Below are 19,806 nucleotides of genomic sequence, written 5' to 3' on the forward strand. Positions count from 1 at the left end.
AAATTCTCTCAAGTGCCCTTCCTCCCCAGTGCCAGGCTAGCAAACAATGAGGAATAAGCAAAAGCAGTGTTCATTTATGAAAAGGATCACAACATGGAGAGCCTGTCTGAAACATAAGAGCAGAAGAAAGGCCTAAAACTGGGGGGTGGAACAAGAACACTTAGAAAAATCTTCCAAGAAACCAATCCCAATCCTAACCACAAAGTGAAACTAGAGAAATTTGAAAGCATTAGTGAACTAAAGGTAACTGTAATAATAAAAAAATCCAAACCTAGCTCAACTCTAGCAGAAGAAGAGGTGTGGCAGGCTTAAACACTATCTATCCTAAGTCTCTATTACCTTACACACAATGTGTATCATTAAATCCAAAATAATGAGTCATATAAAAATAAAAAGGGTAAAGAAACAAACAGCAAAAACAAACAAAAATCTAATACACTGCTACAAGACAAAGCAAACAATAGAGCAATCCATGAAAATCAGACATGACCCAGATACGGAAACTATCAGAGAATTTAAGGCAACTATGAATGATATAATAAAGGTAGAAAGGTAGACAATATGAACAGATAAAAAATTTCAGCAGAAATAAAGAAAATAATAGAGTAAAATTACAATGTGAGAAACAAAAAACATGGTACTAAAGATGAAAAAGATGTTATGCAACTGAATTAAGAAGTAGTGAACTTAAAAGACAAAAAAAAATTACCCAAACTGAAATACAGAAAAAAAAAAAAGAGAGAGAGACAGCAAAAAAAGAAAGATGAGGGAAGTAAACAGTGTATTGAGATGTAACTAAAAAAAGTATTACGAAACTGGGAAGATAAGGCCAAAAGAAATCATACAGGATGCAGTATAAAGTCAGGATGAGATTAAAAAAAAAAAATGGAAATCACAGAAGATACAGATAGGCTGAAAATATTTAACCTATACTTAAATTTCAAGAAGGAGATGACAGAAGAACAAGATCATGTCCAAAAAAAAAAAAAAAAAATGAAACTTTGATTAAAACAAAAACAAAACCCAAAGAGGTCCAACAAATCCCAAGCAGGATAACTGAAAAATACAAATACAAATTCATACAGCAATGATAAAAAGACTTTTAACACAGCCAGAAGGAAAATGATGATCCTCTATAAAGGAAGGTCAACTAGATTAGTAACTGACTTCTCAAAAAAAATAAATAAATAAATAAGTGACAGAATGGGACTATATTGACTGCTGAGAAAAAAAAGGATTCTCCTCACCAAATTGCATTCATGGCACAACAATACTCAAGAATGCAAACACAGTTTTGGAAAATTACAATTCCTCACTATTTAAGAACATGGTTATCTCATTTTTTTCAAATTTCTTAAATTTATAGCAAAGTATTTTTAAATTTTTTTAAAGTTTTTATTTATTTTTGAGAGAGAGAGAGAGAGAGCGCGCAGCACAAGCTGGGGAGGGACTGAGTGAGAGGCAGACACAGAATCAGAAACAGGCTACAGGCTCCCAGCCGCCAGCACAGAGCCCAACACAGGGCTCGAACCCATGAACCATGAGATCATGACCCCGATTGAAGTCAGATGCTTAACTGACTGAGCCACCCAGGCGACCCTACAGCAAAGTATTTTTATGTCAATGTATTCTTCTCTTATGTGATATGTATGTGTATGTGTGTATAAAACAGGTCAATTGCTTCATCCCCCTAAAAAAATCTGCTGGGATTCTGATGGGGATTGAACTCAATTTAACAGGAATTTAGGCAATATTCCTTTCTCAAAAATCCTCACTCTCTTGATTTAGATCTAAAGATTTCAAAATTATTTATGTTTTATATACATGTTTCCTACAACTTTTTTTAGATCTATTCTAATGTATATGGACTTCTTGATGTTTACAACTGGTATGTTCACTAAATTACATTTTTCTAAATACCTGTTTCTCATAAATATAAATACAGTTGATTTCTGTATATGAATAAGCATCCTGTGACCGTGCTAAAATCACTTATTAATTCTAAAAGTTTATGTGTATATATTTTTTTATTTTCTACATACAAATCATTTCATCTGTTAAGGACAGTTCTATATTTTCTTTCCCAATGTATCCTCCTTCCCTTCCCTAAATTCCCCTAAGCACTTCTTAGCCAGGGATTTTAGTAATGCTGAGCTTTCCATATATTCCCAAATTCCAGGATAAAATTTTCAATATTTACTGTATTAACACAGATACCTTTAATAAGGTTATGAAAGTTTCCTTCTTTTCCTAATTTGCTAAAAGTTTCAAAAATCATAAATGGGTTTTGAGTACTACCAAATGCTTATTCTGTATCTATATAGATGATCATATGACTCTTTAATTACATTACTCTAATTTTCAAATATAGACATACCTCAGAGATATTGCAGGTTTGGTACAAGGCTACTTTAATAAAGCAAATATTGCAATAAAGTCAGTCAAATAAAAATTTTCACTTCCCAATGCATAACTTCTGTTTATAAAACACTGTTGTTTAGTAAGTGTGCAACAGCATTATGTCTAAAAAACAAAGTACATTCCTTAATTAAAAAATACTTTGATAAAAAATGATAACCATCCTCTAAGCTTTCAGTGAGCTGTAACCACTGATCATAGATCACTGTAACAAATATAATAATGAAAAAGTCTGAAATACTGCAAAAAATTACCAAGAAGGGATAAAAAGACACAGAGGTGAGCAAATGCTGTTTTAAAATGACATCAAAAGAATAGCTCACCAAGGGTTCCACAAACTTTTAATTTGTAAAAATACTGTATTTGAGAAGCACAATAAAGCAAACTGCAATAAAACAGAGTACCACCTGCTAATTCAATCAAGCTTGCAACTCTGGAAATAAATTCAACATAGTCGTGATAGTTTATCCTATGTACCACTGGGATTTGATTCGCTAATAGTTTAGAATTTTTAGATTTTTCATTAAAATAAACAAACAAACAAGCTGAGGTGCCTGGATGGCTCAGTTGGTTAAATGTCCAACTCTTGATTTTGGCTGAGGTCATGATCTCAGGGTTTGTGAGTCCAAGTCCTGTGTTGAGCTCTGAGCTGATAGCACAGAGCTTGCTTGGGATTCTCTCTCCCCCTCCCCTGCTCATAGGCTCACTTGCTTGCTCACTAGCTCTCTCTCAAAATAAACATTAAAAAACAAAAAAAAACCCACTAACCTGTGATAATGCCTTTCTGTGATATGATGTACTTGTCAGGTTTTGCTATCACAATCAAACTGGGCTCTCACACACTTACTGTCACTTATATGTCAATAAAAATAAAATTAAACTGGATGCATTAAAAAAAAAAGGCAATTAGCCTTTCTCTTTCAAGACTTTTTGTATTCTTTCTTATTTCAATGTTGGAAAAACTTCACCAGTGAAACAATGTGGGTGGATATTTCCAAATGAAAAGGTCTATTAATTACAGATTCACTTTCTTCCTATAATGGATCATGAAGCTTTTCTGTGTGTATGCATGCATGAGCTTGTTTTGGTAAGCTGTATTTTTCAAGGAATTTGATGATCTAAAATTTAAAATTTAAGTTTTAAATAATTTTTTTTATTTCTATCTTATAATGTGAGTGCATGAGCACGGGAAACAGGAGCAGAAGTAGGGAGGGAGAGGGAGAGAGACAAAGAGAATCCCATGACCCTGGAAATGTGACCTGAAATGAAATCAAGAGTTGGATGCTCAACCGATTGAGCCACCCAGGTGCCTGATATTAAGCTATGCAACATGTTTTGTTCTTGACTACTTTTGACAAAGGTTTATCAAATTTATTACTCTGTTCTGAGAAACAACTTTTACTTTTATTGATTCTCTTTAAGTTTGCTTTACATGTCACTGATTTTTAAATTTATCTTGTTTCTTGGCTTCTAATTTCTGTAGGTATAGTTTGCTGCTAATTTCTTGATGTGGATGCTTCATTGAGTCTCAGCCTTTCCTTACAGCATTAAGGCTTAAATTGCTCAGCTAAGATGCAAGACGAATTTCATACATTTTGATATATCATCTTCATTCAGCTCCAAATATTTTCTCATTTTCATAGTGACTCTCTGACAAGTGATTTAAAGTATATTCCTGGGGGTGCCTGGGTAGCTCAGTTAGGCATCAGACTTCAGCTCAGGTCATGATCTTGCGGTCCATGGGTTCACGCCCCACGTTGGGTTCTGGGCTGACAGCTCAGAGCCTGGAGCCTGCTTTGGATTCTGTGTCTCTCTGTCTCTCTGCCTCCCCTCCTCACACTCTGTGTATCTCTCAAAAATAAATAAACGTTAAAAAAATAATAAAATAAAGTATACTCCTGAATTTCACAAGTTGCATTTTGTTCTAGTTGTTTTTGTAATTGGTTTTTAGATTTTCCATAGTGGTCAAAAAACAAACTAAAAATTAAATTCTTTCTTGAGATTTATTTTATGTTCCAGAGAATAGCCACATTTAAAAATAATCCATGTGCACTTGAAAAGTAGATGCATTCTGTTATTAATGGGTGTAATGTTCTCTACAGAACTATTGGGCAGAGGTTCAAATCCTCAAAATCCTTACTGATTCCTCATGCTTGCTTTATCACTTTTAGAGGGATGTTTAAATCTCTCACTGTCCTTGTGGATTTGTCAAGTTTTCTTTTTACTGATGACCACTTTTTATATATCTTATAGCTGTGTAAATAAGGGATGTAAAAATCTAGGAGTGTTTAACCTTGATACGTGTTTATCATTAGGAAATACTGTTTTTGCATTAAATAATGCTTCTTGCCTTAAAGTACACTTTGAGGATTGGAGACACACCAGCTCTTTTGGTTAATGCTTTTAAGACACAACTTCTTCCATATAATTGTTTTCCCCTTGCTCTTTTTTTTTCCTCCTTCACTAATTCTCAGCCAGAAGACTGAGAAGTTCTGTTTCTTCTCAAACTTTATATTTACACTGCTATTTTTTTTCAAGTGGCATATAATTGTGTTTTAAAATTTTTAATCTGGGGCACCTGGGTGGCTTAGTTACTTAAAGGTCTAACTCTTCATTCTGGCTCGGGTCATGATCTCACAGTTCCTGAGTTGGAGCCCTGCCTTGGGCTCTGCAATGACAGCATGGAGCCTACTTGGGATTCTCTATCTCCCACTCTCCATCCTGCCCCCACTCACATGCACGCATGCTCTCTCTCTCTCTCTCTAAATAAACTTAAAAAAATTAATCTGATAATTGCTTTTTTACTGGAATACTTATTTCATTTAGATTTATTGTAATTTCTGATATACTTGAAGGGAAATCTAACATCTTATGTTCTTTGATCCTATTATGTTGTTTCTTCTCTCCTGTGTTTTATTTTCATTTATTATTCCATTTCTTTTTTTTTTTTTTTAACTAGGTTTCATGCCTAACACAGAGCCCAATGTGGGGCCTGAACTCACAACCCTGAGATCAAGACCCAAGCTGAGATCAACAGCTGGATGCATAAGCAAGTGGGCACCCAGGTGCCCTCCAATTCTCCTCCTATTAATTGTAAGCTGTATATTTAGATGACATATATGCTTGACTTATTAAAATCCATTATTAGTGTACTTACCACTTTCTAGAAAATGCAAACATCTTAGTATTCTTCACTCCATCCCTCCTTTTCTTATGTCATGTGTTTAATGTGGAAAAGACACTTAAAACTGGTTTCTGTAGTCAGTACACATATAAATTCTTTACACTGCCCTTATTTCTTTCTACCTATCTATGCTTCCATCTGTGATTCCCTCTTGCCTGAAAAACTCCCAGTTAGTAAACTGAGTGCCTGTCTACAGATGAAAATGTTCTTAGCTTTTGTTGGAAAATTGTTCAATCCTTAACAAACGTACCTTAAATTTTTGCTGTCAGTAGGTGTTTTACCAGTTGTGGTGGTTTAAAAGTAATGTATTTTCTTTTTATAACTGTTTCTTGGTTTCCGGTTTTACTGTAATGTGCTTATGCCAAAGTTTCTTTGTATTTATCCTGCCTTGAGATTGTAGAGTTCTAAAATCTGTGAGTTGATTTGATAGTTTTGGAAAATTCTCAGCCATTCTCTCTTCCATTACTTCTGTCATGTTTTCCTTCTATGAATCCAATTACTCATGTAAGACCTTTTCTATTATCTGTCTCCTACACTCCATCATGTATTTTTAAAGTTTTTTCTTCATCTGTTCATTTTCTTCCTGCTTATAATTCAGTTCCCTAACCCACTACTCAGCCAAGTTTTATCTTCTGTAAAACTCACCTACTGAGTTATTTTCATTTATAGATGTTTCTAGTTGTAGAAGTTGGAATTCATTCTTTCATTTTGCAGTTTCTAATCTTCTAAATCTCTCCACTAAATCCTTGTAATACCCATCAGCTGTTTTAAAATCTGCATGTTACCTCTGATATTTGGATCTCCTGTGAATTTATTCCTTCTGCCCATTTTCCCTCTGGTTTCTCTATACTTTTTGATGTACTCCACGGAGACTTTACCTATTTCATCAACTGTCAAATTGTTTTCCAAAGACAGTGCATCACTTTCTATTTCTACCAGCGATGTATGAGTGCTTGAATTTCTCTACACCCTTGCCAATACTTATTATGATCCACCTGTTCTCTTACTATCTGTGGGGAAACAAAGTCTTCCCTGGGCCTCTTGTGCTTCCACACATTTTGCTGCATTGGCCAAGAATGCAGAGTCCTAACCACTCATTAACTGGGCCATTTCTCAGAGCTGTGCTTGTAGTTAGCAATCCTGAAGGATGAGATAATGTTTCCTGCTGGGGAAAAAAAAAAAAGCAGGCTGCTCACTATAAAAGCAGTCATTCCCCAAGCTCAGTGATTCTCAGTTGCGATGCAAACCTACTATGTGTGTGGCATCAGTATGGGCCACCCAGCATTGCCTCTGTGGGACCTGGGAAGCAAGAGGAATCTAGAGAAATATGCTAATGATATGCTGCTTGCTAAACTACAAGTAAAAAAGTTCTGTTTCTGACCCACAAGTCTTAAGTCTTCTGCCAACATATATGAAATAAGTAAACTACCAGATTACATAGTAATCAAATCCCACACGTGATAATTATCTAGTTTAGCATTTTTATTGCTATTTTAACACTCACCCATTTTTATGCAATCAATAACATCAATAAAGCCTATTCTTTTTCCTATTTCACTCTCCCTTTTCCTTCATTTGTATTATTTCTATTCTATCACAACATATAAAACTGTAGTGTTTCCCTCACATCTCTACCTGTGTTTTAGTATTACCAGTACATTTATAGATTTTCAACATTCATCTTTGTTTCTTTTACTGAGGTTTTCCCAGTTATTTCTCAGGTGGATTAAATATCCTCCAGCAGATTCCTTAAAAACAGCTCATGGGTGTGTTCCCTAAGTTCTTCTATGTTGAAAACTGTTTTCCCCTAACCCTGATAAAGATAGTGTGGCTGATATAAAATCATTAGTTCATACTTTCTTTTTAATTTTATTTATTTTTCTTATTAATGTTTGAATGCTTCTATTTAGTTTTGTGTGTGTGTGTGTGTGTGTGTGTGTGAGAGAGAGAGAGAGAGAGAGAGAGAGAGAGAGAGACAGACAGACAGGAAGAGAGATAGAATCTGAAGCAGGCTCCAGGCTCCCTGCCCGAGAGAGAGAGACAGAGAGAGAGAGAGACAGAGAGAGAGAGAGACAGAGAGAGAGAGAGAGAGAGAGACAGAGAGAAAGAGAGACAGAATCCGAAGCAGGCTCCAAGTGAGGGAGAAGGAAGAGGGAAGAGGGAAGAGGGAAGAAGAGGGAAGAAGAGGGAAGAAGAGGGAAGAAGAGGGAAGAAGAGGGAAGAAGAGGGAAGAAGAGGGAAGAAGAGGGAAGAAGAGGGAAGAAGAGGGAAGAAGAGGGGAGAGGGAGAGGGAGAGACAGAATCCGAAGCAGGCTGCAGGCTCCCTGCCCAATGCAGGGCTCAAACCCACTAACTATGAGATCATGACCTGAGCTGGAGTCGGACGCTAACTGCCTGAGCCACCCAGGCGCCGCTATACTTCCTTTTTTTAAAATGCTGCTCTACTGTCCCTTGTTTTGATTGTCCCAGTGGTATTTTAAATGTTTGAATCAGTTCAATTTGTTTGCCTTTGAAAGTTATGTGAGGTTTTTAACTGTAAGCTTCAAGGAATTTTTCTTTGAAATCAAATAGTTTTATCAGGAAATGTCCTGGAAATGGTAGTTATGGGCTCATTTCCCCAGTTCCCAGCAGACCCTTTGCATGTATAGATCTGAATCTTTTTTAATTTCTAAAGAATTTTCATTAAGTATTGTTTTAAATATAGTTGCTTTCCATGGATTTCTCTGTCTTGGAAGTGTTAAAATTATGAACATTATCCCTTCATTGCCTAACTTTAATTTTCACTATTTTCTCTGACACTTGTTCTATTCCAGCTTTGAGATACAATTCACATGTAAGATTGTTTAAATTCAGGGATGACTGGGTGGCATAGCTGGTTAAGCATCCGACTCTTATCTTGGCTCAGATCATGATCCCACAGTCCGTGGGTTCAAGCCCCGCATCAGGCTCTGTGCTGATGGTGTGGAGCCTGCTTGGGATTCTCTTCTCTTCTTCTCTCTGCCCCTCCCCTGCTTGTGCTGGCTCTCTCTCAAAATAAATATATAAACTTAATAAAAAAAATTAAGATTGTGTAAATTTAAGGTATACAATGTGCTGATTCAACACATTTAGATGTGAAATGATTTATCATCATTGCCTTAGCTAACACCTCCATCACATAACTACCATTTCATTTCTGGGGTGACAAAGTTTAAGATCTGCTCTCTCAGCAGCTTTCAAGTACATTAATACTTCTGACACCTTGTACTTCATTCTTTTTGTCATTTTCATTTAGTTTTTTCCTTTTTTTTTTAACTATAGTTGACACACAAGGTTAGTTTCAGGTGCACAACATAGTCATTTGCTAAGTTTATACATTATGCTATGCTCAGAGCTACCATCTGTCACCATACACATTATTACAATATCATTGACTACATTCCTTTCATTCCCATGACTTACTCATTTCGTAACTGGAAGCCTCCATCTCACACTCCCCTCCTTCACCATTTTATCCACCTCCCACCCTGCTTCCCTCTGGCAACCATCAGTCTGTTCTCCATATTAATAGGTCTGATTCTGCTTTTTCTGGTTTTTTTTTTTATTTTTTTTATTTTATTTTTATTTTTTTTTAACATTCCACAAGGGTGAAATGTTAGTTGTCTTTTTCAGTCTGACTTACTTCCTTAAGCATAATATCCTCTAGGACCTTCCATGTTATCACAAATGTCAAGATCTCATTCTTTTTATGGCTGAGTAATATTCCATTGCATATATACCATATCTTCCTTATCTATTTGCCTATAGACACTTAGGTTGCTTCCAATTCTTGGGTACTGTAAATAGTGATGCAATAAACATAGGAGTGAATGTATCTTTTCAAACTAATGTTTTTGTTTTCTTTGCGGAAATACCGACCAGTGGAGTTACTGGATCATATGGTACTACTTTTTAAAAATTTCTGAGGAACCCCCATGCTATTCTTCACACTGGCTGTTAACAATTTACATTCCGACCAACAGTGTGTGAGGATTCCTTTTCTCTACATCCTCACTAACCTTTATTTCTTGCCTTTTTTGATAGCTATAACATGATATCTCACTGTAATTTTGATACGTTCAATGTACCTTATTAAACTTTCATTTGAGTGTATTCTCCCTGAGGCATCCTTAATTTGTTTCTAAAATATTTTTTTCCTGTATCTTCAATTCCTTTACTGATTTTATACTCTTTGATTCTATTTTTCTTCTCATTTTCTTTTCTTGGTTTTTGAATTCCTGATTTTATGTTTTTAAAAAGTGTCCTCGAATGCTTGACTGAATATGTTTATCTCTAAAGTATGGTCAATTTTCATCTGCATGGTTTTTTTTCTAGAGTGGGGATAATTGGTATGTAATGAATCTGTTTCTCATTTTTTTTGTAATAACTATATGCATTTATTCACCTTCCCTTTTTATCTTTTTGTGATACTGGAATGTTTTACAAGATTCCTAGTTTAATAGGAAATTATCAAATACTTTTAGGTCCAGGTATTTTAGGATACTTTTTCCTTTTGTTTTGCAGGGTGGGAGGTGGGGAAAGGCATCGTAAGACTGTAATTTTGTTTTTACTTTGTCTTGCAGAAACCTAAAATTTCCCAATGTGTTTCTTTCTTCTTTAGCACTTAAATACCTTTGTCTTAACCCTGAAGATACACACTTAGAAGACGACTTTAGCAAATCATTTCATTTTAAATGACTTCCCTGTAATCCGTGTTCTGATCTATGACACACACACACACACACACACACACACACACACACACACACACACACACAGTTTTACATTTTGTGTGGAGTTAGTCCTTCTGGCAGTGCAGGTTAACCTTAGTCCACTTGTTAGCTTCCATCTTGTGTGTTTTCTGCAAATCTGCTTGGTTGGCCTTTGCTCACCACAAAGCCTTGGATGGCTGAGGGTTGGGAAAAGACATAGAGTGGGAGAGATAACATGCTGAGAATTGGTGGGTTTTCTCCTTTTACTTACTATTACTTTCAAAATTTGTCATTCTCTGCTTCCAAGTTATGCCATGAGCATGGTATATGTGTACAATTCTTTCACTCTTCTTGTAGTTCTGCATTGTATTTGGAGGAAATGTTGGGAGACACTTTGTTAACTGGTTATCACTGTCTTCTGCTACCCAGAGGAGTCAGTTCTAAAACTTTTTAAAAAGGAACTAACAAATTCTAGAAAGCAATGCACGTTAAAAGTTAAATAATGTTGTCATGGGGAAGATCTTTCTACTAATAAGCATGACCCTAACCAGAAAGTTCTAAGAGGAAAATACCTTTATAGATTAAAAAAAAACCTGATGTAAAATTCATTTTAACTTCAGTGAGAAAATGATATATTTACAACACTGTATAAGCAAAAGGGCTCATTCCTTAATAAAAAGCTCTTAATAAAAAAATTTTTTTAAATAAAAAGAAGAAGAATCCAGGTAGGAAAATGGGCAAGACAGAATAACAGTAAGAAAAAAAAAATGCCCATAAATAGGTATATGAAAGTATGCACAAGTAAGCTGCAAGAGGGACATTTCCTTATAATATGTCAGATTAAGACGACTAACTTAACAGGTGATCAGGAAGATGTTCATTACCAGGCATTCCCAATCACTAGAGGAGTTACTCAAATTTGTACAAATATACAGTCAAACCATTTGAAAGAACTTATCAAAATAAGAAACATTTACTTCTATCATATTTGCAATTCTACCTTTAAGGAATGCTAAATAATTTCATCTAAAAAAATACAGAATACCAAAGATTTATACTGGTACAAAATATTTAATACATTTTTATATATCAAAAGATATAATATTGGGGCACCAGGCTGGCTCAATCAGTAGAGCATGGAACTTGATCTTGGGGTCTTGAGTTCAAGCCCCATGTTGGGCGTGGTGCATACTTATAAAAAAAGATGATGTCATGGTGATAAACCAAAAAAAAAAAAAAAAAAAAAAAAAAAAAATCAAGATTCATAGGACATTTTGATAAAATCCTTCAGAAATATCAGAAATAAAAATCTTAAAACTATTTTGTATTATCTTCTCGTATAACTTACAAAGCATTTTTTTTTTTTTTTATTATGCTGCTCATCAATGAAATGAGGTTTTGGAATTTAAAAATTACCAACCAACCTACAATCAATCAATAAATATTTGATGTGATTTTTTGGTAATTTTTAAGATATTATATACACACAATTTTTTTTCTGAAACATCTTAGTATAAATTGACCCCAAAATATGTCAATATATATTTCCCAAGAGCAAAGATTTTGTATCACACAACCCAAGTATATTTCTCAAAATCAGCAAATTCAGTATTATCTAATCCACAAGTCCATATTCAATTTTCATCAATTGTGCCAAATGCATTTATAGCCACATTGCCCCTCTGTGTCCAAGATTTAATACAAGATCAAGCATTGTGTTTAGTAATGTGTCTTTTTTTGGTCTTTAATCTAGAATAATTCCTCAGTCTTTCTCTGTGTTTTTTGACATTGGAATGTTTAGAGTATAGGCCAGTCAATGGGTAGAATGTCTTCAATTTGTTTTGTCCGGTATTTTCTAATGACTACATTCAGGCATGCATTTCTGGCAGGAAATTCTCACAAATGTGATATTTTGTCCTTCTCAGTTCATCATATCAGGACTAGTATGTTATCAGCTTGTGCCCAGACTGATGGTGGTAGCAATGATATTCATTATAGGGGTACCTTCCATGTTACCCCATTAGAAATTTGGTAATTTTTCCCTTCATAAATGATTTGTGGAGAGATATGTTCAGATTATGTAAGTATTCTGGTTTCTCAAACATTAGCCCCCAAGTCTTAGCATTCATTAATGATTTTCTAAAATCATTTTTTCTGTATTTATTAGTTCACATTACATTATCAGGAAGAACATCTCCCTCATTCATTCATCCATATCTGGAGAAAGTATAAATTCTTATGTTATATACAGGGGTATGATTAATTAATATGAATTTTTATGTGGATTCTCAAATTGTCCCAGATTTGGCAAACAGGAGTCCTTTTAATCTGGTTCCTCTGTCTTTTGCCAGGTTCCTATAATTCTCTGAGTATTTCCTTGCTTTTAGGATGGATGATTAAAATGTTTTATACTTTGATATAGAGGTAAGTTATAAGGATTATACATTTGTAAAATCTCAACAACTTGTACACTTAAAATAGATGTATTTGTGCACATCACTCTAGCTAGCAGCACTGTGCACTGTCTCCAATGTTATGAGCAAGCAATTCTTAAACCACTCTGTGTAAATAAATATAATGATAATAGAAATCAAGTTTCTCACTGGTAGAAAAAGGAGGTACAAAAAGCCAAGAGGAAAGGCCAGAATAAAGTCTAGGTATCAAACACATATAGAAAGAAAGATATATGTACACATAAGTGTGTGGGTATACATACACTCACAGATATATTTTCTAACTCTGTTTATTGAGAGGCCCTATAAGCAAAGAGGTGCTTGGAGCAATGAAAACAACTGGCAGCCACATCATGGCTTTAAATACTATCCTCCAGTAAAAGCAAGCAGGTGTCCTTAGAGAAAAGGCTAACTTCAGATATGGGAAGAAAAAAGCTTTCCCTTTGACCTAAGGGAAAAATTAATTTAATAATATATGAGTGATTAATTTCTACGTTATTAGCTTAACATAGTGAACTAAATACTTAAAAATGATTAAGACAGTAAATTTTATGTTGCGTATTTTTACCACAATAGAACCAAACAACAACAACAAAAAAAAAATGCACATGAGAACACTGCAGTAAAAAGCACAATTCTTTCCTGATAAAGTAAAAGAAATACAAAATAGATCAAATGACAAATCAGTGAGAAAACCAGTACTTCTTGAGCTAGTTTTCTTGCCATGTCCCTCAATACATTTACTTAAAAGGGAGAGAGTTCTGAGGCCTTACTAGATACACTATACATACCAACACTTAAACATAATACATAGTCCAAGCCTTGAGCAAATTTCAATGGACTTAACATTCACTGAATACTTACTATGCAAGCAGCACTCTGCAATCCTAACAAAGACACAAACTAATTAAGACCTAATTTTTGTCTTTAGGAGTTAAAATATGAAATTTAGGACAGTCAGTGCATGATAATGTAGGTGATCGAGTTTGTAGAAAACAAACTATTTGAAGATGTGCATGACAACAGCACCATGAAATGGTGAAATGGTTTAGTTTTGATGCCTGACAATAAAATCCTTCATTAAGAATGCAATCTCACTTCTCGATAGTTTAAAATCAAATTAGATGACAGGATCATCTACATGAGATGCTAGGAGGACAATGAGTCGATCGAGGTCATCTCAGAACAGGTTAAAACAAAGCTGTGTTTTTGGTTCTTTTAATGCTTAGAAAACAAAATAAAGTTAGATTTTCTAACTTTACATCAACTACCTAGATTTCTTAGGAAAAAGGATTATTCCTTAAATATACTCTAAGTAAAAATATTAAGATCTAAACCACTTCTTACTTGGTTATAATTTTGTGTCTCTTTGTCTCTCTTTCCCTCAAGTCCAGCACACAGATTGATGGATGTTAAAAGATTATTAACTAAATTGAATCAAGGAAAAGAGAAAACACTCGAAAAATCAGGGTGCCTTCATTTAAAATTTCTGGTAAAACTAGTAAAAGAAATCATCAAATTTGTAAATGTTGTATGTAATTGTATCATTTTCTAAATTTTCTCAAGGATCAGGAAAAACTTAAAGTAGGTAAAAACATATCAAATTTGGTATATAGGTCTGATGCTACTTAATATTTTAAATGTCACAGTAATGGAACCTCCTTCAGTATTTAAAAGCTTACATTTAAAGTTGAAACTCAAGTATGTAAAACAAAAAACAAAGAAAAAAACAATTCAGCATTCTTTAGAGTTCTTACCACAATCATTTCTGAAGGCTCTAATACAAGACAATCACATCCTCTTTTTCCTCCAAACTGCTTACCAAAACTATAAAAAAAAAACAAAAAAACGATTTCTTTAGCAAAGATTACAGATAAAATATATCATATAGGAAAAAAAAAAAAACCCCAAAATCCTAGATGTTAACCAAGAAATTGTAACCCTATCACATATGTGAATAAGATTTTCTTAAAAACAAAATCACCTTTCTTCTTGTTTACAGATATAAGTGATCGCAACAAAATTCTCTGTAAAAATTCTTTTAAAGTATCTGCCTTCAACTCGTCTCTAAAGCTAATCATAAAAGATACTTGCCTAATCTCAAGTTTTGATTTTGGTATAATGTTGAATTAAAGTAAAAACACCTAATAAAAAATGAAGCCACCACTATAAGAGTACTTTTATGAAAATAAATTATTATAATATTTTGGGAGCAGTAATAAACAAAAGATACAAAGAACTTAGAAAATATAGCCACATTTAAATACATAAATAAATGTAGTAAGATAAAGAGGTGATTTATTTTTCAAAAACAGTGTTGGGAGTTCATGGCTAGTTCTTTCATAAAAACTAAACTGATTTAGTTTTCAAAGAAAATATATTTCTACATTCTTTACCTGGGAGAAAGATTTCTCAGCAAATCAAAAAAGCGAGCACTCATAAAGGAAAAACAATGTTTCCGTTTGAAAAGAGAAACTGATAATTTTAAAAAGTGGGGAGGAGGGAAGAGAATAGTTGTTAATTATCTAAGAGACACAGTATTAACATACCTAATATGCAAACCACACTTAAAGAAAATTATAAAAGCAATCTAAAATATTACATCAATGAAAATTAAGTACCATGGCCAATTATAAAATATCTAAAATATTGCTCCAAAGTAACCAAATTAAAAAGTAACTCCACTAATCATGCAAAATAGAAAATATCAAAAAGTAAACTTAATAAAGAAATACAGAAGTCCTTTATAAAACATTATGCAATTTTATAGATAGACTGGAAACAGAGATTGAATAAAGAAAGTGACCTATCATGTACTTTTATGAAAAATTCAGTATTATAAAAATTTTAATTCTCCACATAAAGTTATATACAAATAATGGTTCATAACAAAATCCTAAGGTGCCTCCTTAGTGCACAGTAGGCATCACATCAATCTTGCAACAAAATCTTAATATCTAATAAATTACTTCTAAACATAAAACTCACTTTTTTTTCTTAAGCAGAACAGTCTATTTTTTGTTTTTTTCCCCAAAACATCACCTAATCATCTTATGCATAAAATAATTAGAAGTAAATTTGTCAAAGTTTGCTTTTACTGAAGATAGAGAAACAGGGACTAGATTTATTCTCCCACCTGAAAAAAAAACTAAAACATCAGACGAAATATATAAAACATCAGTTTCAAGACACTGGAAAACAGAAAGGACAGGGCTGTGATCCCTAGAAGTGAAAATAAAAAAAACTTCATTTACATATGAGCACTAGATCAGAATTAGGAAATTTCCTTCTCTATGTCTAGTATGCTCAAAATTTTTATCATGAGGGGGAGCCTGAGTGGCTCAGTCGGCTGAGTGTCTGACTCTTGATTTTTGGCTCAGGTCACAAGCCCTGCATCGGACTCTGAGCTGATAGTGCAGAGCCTGCTTAGGATTCTCTCTCTCTCACTATGCCCCTCACCCGCTGGTACTCTCTTTCCCTCTCCAAATAAATAAATAAACATAAAAAAAATTATCATGAACAGGTTTGGTTTTTTGTTTTCAAATTTTTTTTGTTTACTAAAAGGATACGGCTTTTGTCCTTTATTTTACTAACAGAGTATATTGTATTAATTGATTTATGGATAGTAAACCCTTTTGCATTCCCAAAATAAATCCACTTACTCAGTTTTTAATACTTTATTAATATATTCCTGGATTTGGTTTGCTGTTATCTTGTTAATGATTTCTGCATGTATGTTCATGAGAGATAACAATGTATAGTTTTCTTGTGATGTCTTTGTCTGGTGTGTCAGGATAATATTGGACTCATAAAATAGGTTGTAAGTGCTCCCTCTTCCCCTATTTTCCAAAAGAGTTTGCATAGGATAATTAACAGTGCTTTCTTAAATACCTGAAAACATTTAGCACTAAAGCTCTTTGGGCCTAGGCTTTTCTATGTGGGCATAAATGTAATGATCAATTTCTTTACTTTTTATAAGTACAATCAAAGTTTCTCTTACACTCTATTTATGGCAATATATGTCTTTGTAAGATTTGCCCAATTTGTTATAAAGTGGCTCATAAAATTTTCTAATATTTTAATTTCTGTAGGACAATAATGTCTCTTCTTTCAAGCCTCATTTTAGTAATTTGTGTTTTCTTTTTAAAATGGTCAATCTATCCCAAAGTTTATCAACTTTGTTGACCTTTTCAGTTCATTGATTTTCTCTATTGTTTTTATGGTTTTTATTCCAGTGATTGCTACTCAAGCTTTACCTCTTTTTCAAATTTACTTTGCTATTCTTATTCTTAAGATGGAAACTTAACATGACTGAATTGAGACCATTTTTCTCTTCTCATGAAGGTGCTCCAAATTGAGTGCTGTGAATTTCCCTCCAGGATGCTTTAAGTGAAACTCAATATTTGACATGTGATCGTTTTCATTCATTTCAAAACATTTTCTAATTTCCAATGTCAACTATTCTTTGACCTATGGGTCATTTATAAATATGTTGTTTGAATTCCCACATTTCTTTCTGGAATTGATTTATAATTTAATTCGAACATACTCAGAAAACAAACCCTGAATTATTTCACCCTTTTAAAACTTACTGAGATTTGTTTGATAGCCTAGAATATGCTCTATCCTGGAGAATGATCTAGAAGTCTGAAAAAAAAAAAAAAAAAAAAAACACCAATGTATCAAAGTGGTAATTGTACCTCTCAAGCTAAATAGCTTTTCTAATTTTTCAATCTAGTGGTTCTACTGATTATAGACAGAGTTCTATATAATCTCCAGTTCTATAATCTCCAGCTGTAAGAGTTGAATTTCTAATGATCTTTTCAATTCTGTCAGTTTTTACTTCTTTTATTTTATATTGGGGCTCCCATCAGAGAATATACAGATGGTAAAAACCGTTTTATGTTCCTAATATACTCATCCTTTTAGCACTATGAAAATTTGCTCTTAGTCTCTAGTAATATTTTGGATTTTATAATTGATTTTGATTGATATTGATATTACCCCTCCAGTTCTCTTATGAATATAATTTGCCTACTATATTCTTTTCCATCCTTTTACTACAAATGTATTTGTGCTCTGAACCTAAAGCATATAACTGTATCTTGGATTACCAAAGAATCTGTTAATCTGTCCTTTAAGTGGAGTGCCTACACCACAAGTATGAAATTACTGACATGGTTTTTCTACTTATTTTGTAAATGCCTCATCTTTTTTGTGCCTCTGCTTGTACATTATTGCCATCATTTCTATTAAACAAGTGTTTTCAGTGTACCATTTTAATTCCTGTGATGATTTTTAAATGCTTTTTTGTTGTTAATTTTTTTTTTTTATTTTTCAAATGTCTATTTATTTTAGAGAGAGACAGAGCTCAAGCAGGGGAGGGGCAAAGAGAGAGGGAGACAGAATTGGAAGCAGGCTCCAGGCTCTGAAGTGTCAGCACAGACCCTGACGTGGGGCTCGAACCCATGAACTGTGAGATCATGACCTGAAATGAAGTCGGCCACTCAACCAACTGAGCCACCCAGGTGCCCCTGCTATTGTTAAATTCTTAATAGTTAATCTAGGGATTACATTACGCATCGTCAACACGGCAAAGCTGTCCATTCTCACCACTTCCAATCAACAATGTACTGGAGATTAAAGCCAGTGTAGTAACACAAGGAAAAAAAATTAAAGGCATAAACAATGGGTACAAAGAAATAAATGTCTTTACCAGAGACGACTCATTCTGAGTGCAGCAAAACTCTAAGGACCTATAAACTTTCTTAGAAAACTTAGAGTGTATCAAGATCACAGGATATAACATCCACATATAAAAACGAATTAGCAATGTTTTTATATACTAGCAATGAATAAAATAAACATGAAATGAAGCAAACAATGCCATCCAGAATAGGATCAAAAAGAAAAATACTTGTAAACAGTTTAACAAAAACATAAGACCTACACACTGAAAAATGTAAAATATAAGTGAGAGAAATGAAAGATGTAAATGTAAGTAGAAACAATCCATGTCCATGGATCGGATAATGCTATGTTGTTAAGATTACAAATGTCCCCCAAGTAATCTAAAGATTCAAAATATTTCCAGACTTCCAGTTTCTGTTCTGGCATGTAAGAATCTTAGAAATTGCTATCTGTCCTAATAACAAGTAAAAAAATGAACTAACTAGTAAGTCACCCACTTTTTCTTACCTCTGTAATAGAATTGAGATAACTGAGCAAACTGTTGCCCCCAAATTGAAGGGAACAGACAAGTATAGATAATTACAACCCAGAATAGCAATTTCTGCAGGCACTAGCGCCAGGATAAGAAAAACCAAACTATAATTGATGAACTGCTGGAAGCTCAGTGTGGACAACTCTGAGAGTTAAAAACTTCAGAGATACAGTCAACTGAAGGGGCCTCGACACTTTTGAGTTTTACTTCACTGATCTCTACCAGGATCTCAGAATATATAAGAGAGACCCTTGTACTTCTGGCGGGGGCGGGGGCAGAGGACCATTTTGAAACATCCTACAGTATTCTTGACTTCTTTTCAAGGTCTGCCCATCAGAGCCTAAGTGACCTTTAGAAAGGAAAATACTCAACCTTCCATAAGGAGAAAGGGAATGCCCAACTCCAGCCCACTCTAGCAATCTTGACCCACTTCAAGGGGATGGTGGGGAGGGGGTAGAAAGTGAGAAATACAAGGCAAGTTCAAAATACAGAGGTAATGGCTCACCAAAAGACTGAGATCTCATCACAGGACTATGAAATGCTTCCCCTCCTCTCACACCTTACCTGTATATTACAAAAGGCCCCCTCCTCTCACACCTTACCAGTATATTACTAAAGGCCTATTTATAGCAATTCCTTTTACCCAGTACATCATGTCTGGCTTACCCAGTACATCTACATCATGAGAAGGCAATACTAGAAGACAAAAAACACAGACGAAAAAGACAGATCAAGCATCAGAACCAGACTATGATATGGCTAGGATGTATAGTAAAAATTATACACCACAACCAAGGA

At 34.1% G+C, this 19,806-nt stretch overlaps 1 protein-coding gene across 6 annotated transcripts in view; it reads right to left on the bottom strand.

The window, feature by feature from the left end:
• Positions 1 to 19,806, bottom strand: part of RAPGEF6 (Rap guanine nucleotide exchange factor 6) — a 183,782-nt gene that overhangs the window by 123,305 nt on the left and 40,671 nt on the right. For all 6 annotated transcript variants that reach the window (XM_042983427.1, XM_007087786.3, XM_007087787.3 and 3 more), the window contains one exon: positions 14,543 to 14,612. In XM_042983427.1, the coding sequence (XP_042839361.1) occupies positions 14,543 to 14,612 (70 nt within the window). The remainder of the gene's footprint in view (positions 1 to 14,542; positions 14,613 to 19,806) is intronic.

This window comes from Panthera tigris, chromosome A1, assembly GCF_018350195.1.
Source record: "Panthera tigris isolate Pti1 chromosome A1, P.tigris_Pti1_mat1.1, whole genome shotgun sequence".
In the NCBI taxonomy this organism is placed as follows: Eukaryota; Metazoa; Chordata; class Mammalia; order Carnivora; family Felidae; genus Panthera; species Panthera tigris.